At 45.4% G+C, this 12,586-nt stretch overlaps 1 protein-coding gene across 1 annotated transcript in view; it reads right to left on the reverse strand.

Annotated features, from left to right (window-relative positions):
* LOC310860064 (PR domain zinc finger protein 5-like) overlaps positions 1-12,586 on the reverse strand; it is a gene marked incomplete at its 3' end in the record, with an annotated part of 135,220 nt that overhangs the window by 14,830 nt on the left and 107,804 nt on the right. Inside the window, 1 exon segment of the mRNA XM_083766826.1 lies at positions 666-770. Within this exon segment, the coding sequence (XP_083622952.1) occupies positions 666-770 (105 nt within the window).

Here is a 12,586-nt window from a genome sequence, read left to right on the forward strand (position 1 = left end):
GTTCAATAGATAAAGCATAACATGATGCTAACACCAAAATGGGTGCCCGGTCAGTATGCGATAATGCAGGATAAACCACTCCAGCTCAGTACCATAGTGTACACACAGACACACTTTGGTGGTTTACGAGCGAAGGAAGAGCTCTTTGACGTGCATCTGCTCGCTCTTCTGTAGTGGTCATTATCACTGCTGCAGTATTAGAGGCATTAGGGTAATTTACTGTATTGCTCTCTGATCCTCAAGATGTGTTTACGTGAGATCAGCCCTACCGAGGCCCCTTCAGAGGAGCCAGATAGAGATCTAGGACGCACGCACGCACGCACGCATGCACACACGCACACGCACACATCTTTTGAGGAAAATGGTCCTGGCAATGTCCATTTCTTGGCCGCGACAAGTATAGTACGCACGCACATACTGTACAGACAAACACAGACGGGATGTGTTATCCCATTCTGACCTGAGATCAGATTCTACAAATGTTCTTCTACATCCCGACAGTTTTCTGAAAAAGCTATGTTTCTATGTCAGTCGTTCTGACAAAAAAAGCAGAACTACAAGCTCATAGCGCGCCACTTATGAGCTTGTACATCTGCTATTTTTCAATAGCTAAAGCATGACATGATGCTATAACACCAAAAGGGGTTGGAGGAGGGGGAACTCACGTCGCATTGGAAGGGTTTCTCTCCCGTGTGCGTCCTCATGTGTTCGTCCAGGCCTCTCTTCTGACTGAACGCCTTGTTGCACTCACTGCACTTGTAGGGTTTCTCCTGTAGATAGAGAGAGAGAGAGACACACACACACACACACACACACACACACACACACACACACACACACACACACACACACAGGGTTTCAGAGAGGGGGGCCCCATCACCATGGTCGTGGTCGTCAGTAGATCGTGGAACAATACGGAGACAATACGGTCCCAGTTCCTAAACACACATGGATGAAACATGGAGGAAACCTCACCTCCAGCGTGTCGGGGAAGGCGTGACACACAGATGTAAACGATACACACGTGTACTTTACTGTACTTTACGAGCACCGTGACCGACGCCAAAGCAAAACAAATGGAGGCGCGTGAACACAAGAACACATCGTCATTGTAAAGGCTCTCACGAAACGCAAAGCCCACGCACACTCCACCAGGCGCTCCGGCTGGCCAGGGAGCATATTGACCAGGATTAATACATTAGAACATGTGAGGGTACCTACCCTAGGGAACACGGGGAGAACATGTGAGGGTACCTACCCTAGGGGACACGGGGAGAACATGTGAGGGTACCTACCCTAGGGGACACGGGGAGAACATGTGAGGGTACCTACCCTAGGGGACACGGGGAGAACATGTGAGGGTACCTACCCTAGGGGACACGGGGAGAACATGTGAGGGTACCTACCCTAGGGGACACGGGGAGAACATGTGAGGGTACCTACCCTAGGGGACACGAGGAGAACATGTGAGGGTACCTACCCTAGGGGACACGGGGAGAACATGTGAGGGTACCTACCCTAGGGGACACGGGGAGAACATGTGAGGGTACCTACCCTAGGGGACACGGGGAGAACATGTGAGGGTACCTACCCTAGGGGACACGGGGAGAACATGTGAGGGTACCTACCCTAGGGGACACAGGGAGAACATGTGAGGGTACCTACCCTAGGGGACACAGAGAGAACATGTGAGGGTGCCTACCCTAGGGGACACGGGGAGGAGAACATGTGAGGGTACCTACCCTAGGGGACACGGGGAGAATATGTGAGGGTACCTACCCTAGGGGACACAGGGAGAACATGTGAGGGTACCTACCCTAGGGGACACGGGGAGAACATGTGAGGGTACCTACCCTAGGGGACACGGGGAGAACATGTGAGGGTACCTACCCTAGGGGACACGGGGAGAACATGCAAACTCCACACACAGAAAGGAAAGACCACCTAGAGCAGGGGAGGGCAACTTTGACGAGGGCCACAGTGCATATTACTGTCACATAAAAATAGCCGATCTACAAGCTCAAACTTGCGACGCGTTTTGAGCTTGTAGATCAGCAATCTTTTTGCTATATTTTAATTGAAAACCTGAATTTTCTTTTTTGCAATTTATTTTATTGGAAACCTGAAAAGTAACCTTTTTATTGAATTTCAAATGCATCTAGTTATAGTTATGTTAAATGTATGAGCTGTTAACATAACTACATTGGACACAAAAAGACCAACATTTTAATACTATAGTAGTAGTCATTAAGTACTATATTTAATGTTAGATTGTAACAACTGACCTAGAGTTTAGAGGGTATATGCGCGTTGATCATCATCAAACAGGAAGTTATGTGGGAAAAGCCTACTGAAAAAGTCTTTCTGGTCTTGACAGCCCATACGTACATCCAAACAGAAAAGTCCAATATGATTACGTTAAACTGTTTTTACGTTAAATTCACTTTGCCACTCGATTTGCCACTCACTTTATGCATGTGCATACGCTCTATTGGCGCTGATGACACAGAGCAGAGAACATGCGCCCAGCGCCCGCAGCGTTTCCCAGCGGGAATCGAACCCGGGACCTTCTACAATATCAACATCTCAGGATGTTAATTTTATGAATGACATTTTTTACATTTTAAATCATAAACCTTTGTGCTTATCACGCATGATACCGTCACGCAACTTAAGCACAAATCAATCATCTTAATTCATATCCACTGTAAACCTATGACCTCTAAATGCCTAATCCTAAATCCCAGACAGAATCTTTTCTGATCCTTTCCTAAACCTAATTCTAAAAAAGTATATTTTTAAACCATGAGACAACCCGCCTATCTTGTGAGGAGAGGACCGGGAAAGAACTGTCTTCACAATGTCTGTTTCTAAAATGACTATGACGACTATAATTAACACACACACACGCGTGTGCGTGCGTGTGCAATATCCTCTCTCTTCACGCCCGGGTCGTGGCCCCCCGTGAGCATCGTGAAGAGGTGAAATGAGCTTGCGGGGCCCCTGTAGTCCAGAGGAAATGAGTGGCGTAGTGGGGCCTCTCTGGAGGGCCCCTATACGCCACAGTCACATGGAAAAGGACACACTCTGAACACCAACTGTATCACGGAACCATGGAACCATCCCCCCCCTTTTCCCCTCACTGTATATCTTTTCCCTTTTTGCTTCCTATATGATGAATTCCTGTTCTGTTCTTTAGCTACATAGAAGTGTCTATTTGTATGTCTCTAAATGTTTTGATGAATTGAACAAGGTGGACCCTGTTGTAAACAAGTGTAATGCTTAATTGGGTCGTCCACTCACAGTTAACAGTCTTTGTATTGAGTTTGTGCTTGAGATGTGTACTGTAATTCTGCAAACTGTTAATAAATATTTCAATCAATCAATCAATTGTCATGTTGGTTCCCAAACAGCTATCAGGTAAAGAAAGAAAGTTTTATGGCTTTTGCCACAAAGAGGACAGACAGGTAAAGGGCTTTTCTTCTGTGTGGGTCTTAGATATTACAAGCTTTTTGCCACACACTGAAAGTTCTCTTAGCTCATTTAGAAGCTTTGCTACACACTTGTTCGAACAAAGGGTCTCTTAGCTATTTCATATAGAAAAGGAAAGGTACAAATAATCCCTTGAGATAAGATATATAAGGTGCGCGTGAGCAATCGGAGCATACTGTAGCAGCTGTTGTGCATTATATATACTTTATTTAACCCATTCTGACCGGGCACCCATTTTGGTGTTAGCATCATGTCGTGCTTTAGCTATTGAAAAATAGCAGATCTACAAGCTCATATCGCGCCACCGAGTGGCGCGATACGAGCTTGTAGGTCTGCTATTTTTGAAAAAATCGAAGAACGACTGACATTTTTTAGAATCTGATCTCAGGTCAGAATGGGTTAATCAGACCAGTGTGTGTCCAGTGGAAACCTCGTATGAATCTGATCTCAGGTCAGAATGTAGGAAGGACATTGATTGAGGAGCGAGTCGACAGCATAAAAAAAAGATTCATAAAACGAACGGATAAGTGAATTGGTTGAAAAAGAAAATTGTTGAGATATATACAAAAAGAACGTGAAGATTTGATAATATTCTTACTATATGAAACTATAAGAGACTTATACGTGTCATGGTTTCCATTCATCGTGACGCAGTTATGTAAGTTTGGGTTCCCGCGGAGAGAGAGAGAGAGAGCGCTCCGGTCTCTCCTCTGGGCCTGGAGGTTAACTCATTTTGACCTGCAAGGACGATTCTACAAATGTCTTCTAATTCCTGACAGTTTTCTGAAAAACCCCATGTTTCTGTGTCAGTCGTTCTCAAACATTTTCATGTCAAAGATGCCCCAAAACTAGATGTATTTAGCCGTCGACCCCCATCTGAAAATATGTTGTTCCAGAGACCCATCAGAAGCAAAGTGTATGTGTGTGTGTGTGTGTGTGTGTGTGTGAGCGTGCGTGCATCTCTGTGCGTGTGTGTGTCACTGGGTGGACAACCTCTCGGGGTGGCCGTGCACGGTACGGGCGTCTGAAAGGGAAGTGGTGGTGGAGTGAGGCGTGTGTGTGTGTGTGTGTGTGTGTGTGTGTGTGTGTGGGGAGTGGAGGAGAAGTGAGGCTTGTGTGTGTGTGTGTGTGTGTGTGTGTGGAGGAGAAGTTTACTCCCTAAACTGTCCGTCACTTTCTGGGAAGCTGCCTCTGACAAGTCTGGCTGATAGCGCTGGGCGAGGAAGGTCTCTCTCTCTCTCTCTCTCTCTCGCCCATTTAAGGCTTAAGGCTTAAGGTCGCCATGGGAACAGGGGTGAATGCAGGAAGTCGGGGTCCTGGGAAAGACGAGGCTATCATGTGGGCGGGGCGAGGAGTCGCCCAAAGTGACACCGGATACAAAGGAGGAGGTAGAGATCAGGTTCATTGCCCAAACCGTGTGTGTGTGTGTGTGTGTGTGTGTGTGCGTGTGCATGTGTGTGTGCTTGTGTGTGCGCGCTTGTATTACTACACTTGTTGTGACAGTGAGTATAGTAGCATTTGATTAACCCATTCTGACCTGAGATCAGATTCATACGAGGTTTCCGCCGGACACACACTGGTCCTGATGAACCCATTCTGACCTGAGATCAGATTCTAAAAATGTCAGTCGTTCTTCGATTTTTCAAAAATAGCAGACCTACAAGTTCGTATCGCGCCACTCGGTGGCGCGATATGAGCTTGTAGATCTGCTATTTTTCAATAGCTAAAGCATAACATGATGCCGACACCAAAATGGGTGCCCGTTCAGAATGGATTAATGGACCATTCTCATCGTCTCCTTGCGATATTTGTCAATAAATATACAGCATCGAGGCTACGAGTGTGAGGCCTTCTTATTTTTACTCCTTGCGATATTTTTCAATGTTTTCTGGTTAAAAAGTATACATTGTTTTGAGTTTTACAATTAGGAAAAGGTTGATGCTGGGGTTAGGATTAGACAAGTTTGTAGGTCACTTGCCGGCTTGTAGGGCTGCTATTTTTTTAAACTGTCAGGATTTAGAAGACATTTTTTTTAATCTGATCTCAGGTCAAAATGGGTTAAAGAACCACCATTCTTCTGTGCGTTAGAATCTGGTCTCAGGTCAGAATGGGTTAAGATGTTGGGGTTAGGATTAGACCTTTTCGAGGTTAGGTTTAGTTACTGTATTGTCCTGGATATAAGACCCCCATTCTTTTCAAGACTCATTTGTGGAAAAAGAACATTGAATGTCAAATAGTCTAGTCCCCAATTATTATTATTATTATTTAAAAACAAAATTAACGTTAAATGTTAATTTCTTTAGTCCTCGATTATAACACGACACGTTCTTTTTAGGATATTTCCATTGGGGAAAAAAAAACGTAGTCTTATATTCAGGATAATACGGTAACAGATCGGCAAGCTCAATGTCATTGTGAGCTTGTCGATCAGCTATCTCTAAAAAAGGAAAAATAATAATAATCACTGTCATCAAATTTTATTGTCCTCACGAGTATAGTAACACAAACGTGTGTGTGTGTGTGTGTGCGTGCGTCTAATGTAAATGGTATTAATGGGTGTGCGTGTGTGCGACTGTGCGTGCGTGTGTGTGTCTAATGTAAATGGTTTGTGTGCAGTGTGCGTGCATGTGTGTAAGGTAAATCATATTATTGTGTGTGTGTGTGTGTGTGTGTGCATGTGTGTGTGTGTCATGTAAATGTCTCTAATGGGGAGGGGGTTCACTGTCCCTCCCAGTAAAATAATCCCATCTTCCAGGAGGCTGCTTCTGCAGGGAATAACAGATATAACATAAAACTAGGATAAAGGTCACAGGTCAGGGGTCGGGGAGGGAACACATGGACGGATTTAAGGTGATGTGACATTACCCAGCATGCATCAGCTGCAGCGATGACCCCCGGTAACATCCAACATCTGTACCTGGTGACCTTCACTCTCCCGGCAGCTGGTCACCCCTATGACCTATGACCCCTGACCCCCCCCCCCCCCGACCTTTTATCCCCTTGAGCCTGAGCGCTCTCTGGGGCCGGCCGGGGCATCTTCGTCTCATCCCAGAGGAAACCGGGTCCGTTTACTCCCCTAGAGACCGGTGTACTATTAAAAAAACATATTTTTTCTTTTCTTAATTTGTAGTGTGTGGACCATGCGGTGACATTGATCAATTCTTGATAAAAAACGCTTCTATCTACTATATTATTTAGGCCCCCCACACAATCTAAAGCTATGTTTCTATGTCAGTGGTTCTTCGATAAATAAATAAAATAGCAGACCTACAAGCTCGTAGCGCGCCACTCGGTGGCGCGCTATGAGCTTGTAGATCTGCTATTTTTCAATAGATATAAAGCACCAAAACAGGTTCACAAAATGCACTGCACAAGGTGCCCCTTTTTTCACTTGAGCACCTGCCCCTCTAAATGTCTGTGCACGCCACTGTATGACTTGGTGTACTATATATGTGACCAGATTTGACTGAGAGACTGCCATCGCGCAGATTCCAGCTTTTCACCAATGAGTTAATAGCACAGGCAGACTCTTCACATACTAGAGCATGTCTGAAACAAATGTCAGAGCTGAAATCGACATGTAAATATGAAATAAATACCCAAACATGTAGCTAGGTGTAACGTTAGAGACCACAGAAGTGAACCTTTCAAGCCTGTTTTCTCAACTCGCTGTTTCTCTGCAAGACATTACTCTATAAGCCATATCTCCAAAACTGGTGGGTCAAACTGAACAACCAATATGTCAATTTGAAGCTATGATTCCCTGCTTTCATAAGACATGAGAAATGGCAGTCCCTCAGTCAAATTTAGTCACATATGTATAAGTTTACAAAGGTTTACAAAAGCAATATGTTATTTATTCCTATAGATTTATTCATGGTTTCGGATCATGAACCAGTTCTTATCGGAATCTGTATTGGGAAATAATAATAAATAGTGGAGTGCTTACTCGACGGTCCATTCATTCATTCATACAGTGGGAGGTGAAGCAACGAAAAGTCCTCACTTCCCACAGTCACACACCGACGGTGGCGAGCTCACACCGACGGTGGCGAGCTCACACCGACGGTGGCGAGCTCACACCGACCGACTCACTGGAGTCAACGTGGGGTTCAGTGTCTTGGCGAGCTCACACCGACCGACTCACTGGAGTCAACGTGGGGTTCAGTGTCTTGCCCAAAGGACACTTTGACGTGTGGAAAGGAGGAGGAGCCGGGATTCGAACCGCCGTCCCCACAGACCCCGCAGAAATGACATCTCTAGAAAGCTTCGTAGATCTGCTATTTCCACCGTGCGATGAAGCCCCCTCGTCTGACATGTATGAGCCTTTATCGCCGTGTTTGGAAAAGGACTGACCAGCGGCTGTAGTTGCGGTGGATGTGTGTCTGCCTGGGTTTCATTATATGGAGGGGATTCTATTAAGAAGGCGTAATGGGTTCACCGCCATCCGTTCCTGTCTTTGTTCAGTCATGGAATCAAAAGGTCTGACCATAAAACCCTCTCGGAGACGAAGGAACGAGCGCACTAGACGAGACAAGTTGATACAAAAAATAAAATCCCTTCTCGGCTTCACTGCCAAAGTGGAGAAGAAGGGGGAAAAAGAACGGCTTCCAACAGTGGACGTGTAATCAGTACTGTACCTCCATGTCACCGAGTCCCACGACAAACTGGCCTTGACGTTTTTATTAAAGGAAATATTCATAAAGAAACGCTTGCGGACAGACGCAGGAAGTCAGCGCTGTCACACATGTGCCTGCTTCCAGCGTTGTAAAGTAACCAAGTACATTTAGCTACTGTAACCAAGTACATTTAGCTACTGTAAAGTAACCAAGTACATTTATCTACTGGAACCAAGTACATTTAGCTACTGTAAAGTAACCAAGTACATTTAGCTACTGTAACCAAGTACATTTAGCTACTGTAAAGTAACCAAGTACATTTATCTACTGGAACCAAGTACATTTAGCTACTGTAAAGTAACAAAGTACATTTATCTACTGGAACCAAGTACATTTAACTACTGGAACCAAGTACATTTAGCTACTGTAAAGTAACAAAGTACATTTATCTACTGGAACCAAGTACATTTAGCTACTGTAAAGTAACCAAGTACAATTAGCTACTGGAACCAAGTACATTTAGCTACTGTAAAGTAACCAAGTACATTTAGCTACTGTAAAGTAACCAAGTACATTTAGCTACTGTAAAGTAACCAAGTACATTTAGCTACTGTAAAGTAACCAAGTACATTTAGCTACTAAAGTACATTTAGCTACTAAAGTACATTTAGCTACTAAAGTACATTTAGCTACTAAAGTACATTTAGCTACTAAAGTACATTTAGCTACTAAAGTACGTTTAGCTACTGAACTTTAAAAGACTGCTGGGTTTCAACATTCACTGTCAAGATTTTTCAAAAATGTCAACACTTAAATCACACCACCCGTGTTGAAGTGAGTGGTGCAACACACTTCAACTCCGTGTGGGGGTACCCGGGGGGGGGGGGGGGGTGGGGGGGTCCCCGGAACTTCCAGACCCACAGGATCTGGAAGCCCGGGCGCCGGCCCGGTTCCGGCGAGCCGCCCCACGTCCGAAACGGTCAAGGAATGACAGTTAGTTACCGTGTGGGGGTCCACAGGGGGTCCCGCTACTGTACTGTACTGTACTGTACTGTACTGATACATCTGAAATCATCAAATATACAGTTAATATGTATGTGTGTGTTATGGCGCACAACAGTGACACCAAATGCTATTTCCATGCTCAGGCAGGCACACACAAAGCTACTTAATGAAGTGGTTGCACCACTTTAAACATAATAGCAGATGTATAAGCGCTGCAGACTTAGTACATAATAGCCGAGGTACAGAATATGGATGAAGGGGTTCAACTGTGTTTACTAAATGTATAGCTGAGGAATGAGGACCCCCTGGAGCACCTCCAGGGACCCCTGAGGGGTCCCTGAACCTCACATTGACAACCACCGTTATAGGCGGGGCCTGTGGTCTGGCTTGTTGTGGAACAAACACGACTCCAAACAAACACGCAACTATAGCCCATTCTGACCTGAGATCAGATTAAAAAAAAAGGCATCTACGTCCTGACAGTTTTCCATTCTGACCCGAGATCAGATTCTAAAAATGTCTTCTACGTCCTGACAGTTTTCCATTCTGACCCGAGATCAGATTCTAAAAATGTTCTTCTACATCCTGACAGTTTTCCATTCTGACCTGAGATCAGATTAAAAAAATGTCTTCTACGTCCTGACAGTTTTCCATTCTGACCTGAGATCAGATTCTAAAAATGTCTTCTATACACCCTGACAGTTTTCTGAAAAAGCTATGTTTCTATGTCAGTCGTTCTTCGATTTTTAAAAAATAGCAGACCTACAAGCTCGTAGCGCGCCACTCGGTGGCGCGCTACGAGCTTGTAGATCTGCTATTTTTCAATAGCTAAAGCATAACATAGTGCTATAACACCAAAAGGGGTTCCCGCCCAGAATGGGATAAAACACACACACACACACACACACACAGATCTTCCATTTGCGCGGGGCGGGCTCAGAGCGCAGCAGTGCAGAGCAGAGCAGAGCTCCTGGCCGTTCCCTAAATGACATTTAGTTTGTGCTGCCCACAGCGGTGACTTCATGTTTGCCGTCTGTTGTTCGTCAGCGCTCAGCCCATATATCGCCGGCCTGGCAGCTGAGGAAAGACAGACCTTTTAAGGGGGAACGTATTAGGGGACGGACGGACGCTCAAACACAGGCGGTTTAATCAGGGGGCGCTGCCGCGGTGCCCATGGGGACCCGTTCACCTGCCTGTATGCGTTCTGCTGGCCAGACGTCACCGCGCAGTGTGGGAGACTTTACGTACAGCTAGCATTATACTGTACACCACCGCTTTGAGAGGCATGGGAGTGTGTGTGTGTGTGTGTGTGTGTGTGTGTGTGTGTGTGTGTGTGTGTGTGTGTGTGTGTCTGTGTGTGTGTGTGTGTGTCTGTGTGAGAGTGAGTGAGTGAGTGAGTGAGTGAGTGAGTGAGTGAGTGAGTGAGTGAGTGAGTGAGTGTGTGTGTGTGTGTGTGTGTGTGTGTGAGAGAGTGTGTGAGAGTGTGTGTGAGTGTGTGAGTGTGTGAGTGTGAGAAAGAGAGAGAAAGAGAGAGGAAGAGACAGACAGACAGACAGACACAGAGACAGAGACAGAGACAGAGACAGAGACAGAGACAGAGACAGAGACAGAGACAGAGACAGACACAGACACAGACACAGACACAGACACAGACAGACAGACAGACAGACAGACAGACAGACAGACAGACAGACAGACAGACAGACAGACAGACAGACAGACAGACAGACAGACAGACAGACAGACAGAGACACAGACAGACAGACAGACAGACAGAGACAGAGACACAGACAGACAGACATCAGTGTGGTTGGTTGGTTTATGAAGAGGACAGTTTAACAGCACAGTACAGTAGTTAACTGTGCGCGTGTACTTATCTATGTGCGTCACCTGTAAGCTATAATGACAACAATAACAATAAAACAACAATGGTTCAAAAGGATATATCTGCGCCGCGCGTGCATCCTTTGCACAGCAGTTATGCCGTGACCCTGGTCTCTGCTATGCTACGCAATCTAATTGAGCTTTTCAATAGAAATACAATACTTCCATGACCCAGGGGGGTAGCGGGGGTGATGCCAAGACATCTGTACGCCACGGTAGATTTAGACCAGTGGTTTTCAACCCTTTTCACATCAAGGTCCATTATTGATCCACTTTTGCCCCCATTGGTACCGCAAACATAGGGATGGACATACGGAGGGACAGACATGGCTGTGGTTGCACCGCTCAAAAAGACCAGACACACTTCCAATAGCAGATCTACAAGCTCATAGCGCGCCACCGAGTGGCGCGCTACGAGCTTGTAGGTCTGCTGTTTTTGAAAAATCGAAGAACGACTGACATTTTTAGAATCTGATCTCAGGTCAGAATGGGTTAATCAGACCAGTGTGTGTCCACTAGTGGAAACCTCGTATGAATCTGATCTCAGGTCAGAATGTTTTAATAAAGTAAAGGCAGAGACCACCTCCGAGCACCGCGCGGTGCAAATGTACTGTAGCTTGTTCTAACTATGGCATTAACACGGAGTCATAACCAACCAACCGGAGTGTCTGATTAAAATAAAACATTTGATTTATTAAAAACACTTCCAGATGGAAGCTTTTAAAGAGGTTTACTGACTGTTGTAATGGAAGATATAGTGATGTCACCGTTAAAACTCTGGCCGACTGTCATTTTTACTGTCTCTCACCGCACGCACGCACGCACGCACTACGTGCACACTCTACATGCACAGTAGCTTTGCAGTGCACATCCATAAAGTATGACGTGCGCTGCTGTGTGACCAGCAGAGACTTCATGTATCTTGTGCTGGAACTTAACCCATTCTGAACGGGAACCCATCTTGGTGTTAGCATCATGTTATGCTTTAGCTATTGAAAAATAGCAGATCTACAAGCTCATAGCGCGCCACCGAGTGGCGCGCTATGAGCTTGTAGATCTGCTATTTTTGAGCTTGAGCTTGTAGGTCTGCTACATATGAAAATATGTTGTTCCAGAATATATTCAAAAGATTTACGGCACATTTTTCACGATACAAAACAAAATTAGCAGATCTATACAAGCTCATATGAGCTTGTAGATCTGCTGTTTGTCCATAGCTAAATGCTTAAAACACCAGAAAGGGGGTTCCCGCCGGGAATGAGACAATAGAGGCTCTCTGGAGGTTTGGACAACTATTTTTGCTAATGGCCAGCTGCTTCTACTGCTGCTTTATACAGGTTTATACAGGTTTATACAGCTTTATACAGTTTTATAAAGGTTTATACAGCTTTAGACAGCTTTATACAACTTTATACAGCGGTGGCTCAGGGGTAGAGTGCCTGGATGGTAACCGCAAGGTTGCCAGTTCAAACCCTGTGGGCTCCCCCAGAGTTACTGTCGAAGTGTCCTTGAGCAAGACACTGAACCCCCTAATTGCTCCCGATGTGCTAGTTGGTGCCTTGCATGGTTTCCGCTGCCATTGGTGT

This window comes from Protomyctophum parallelum (genome assembly GCF_964188405.1).
Source record: "Protomyctophum parallelum genome assembly, chromosome: 6".
Taxonomy (NCBI): Eukaryota; Metazoa; Chordata; class Actinopteri; order Myctophiformes; family Myctophidae; genus Protomyctophum; species Protomyctophum parallelum.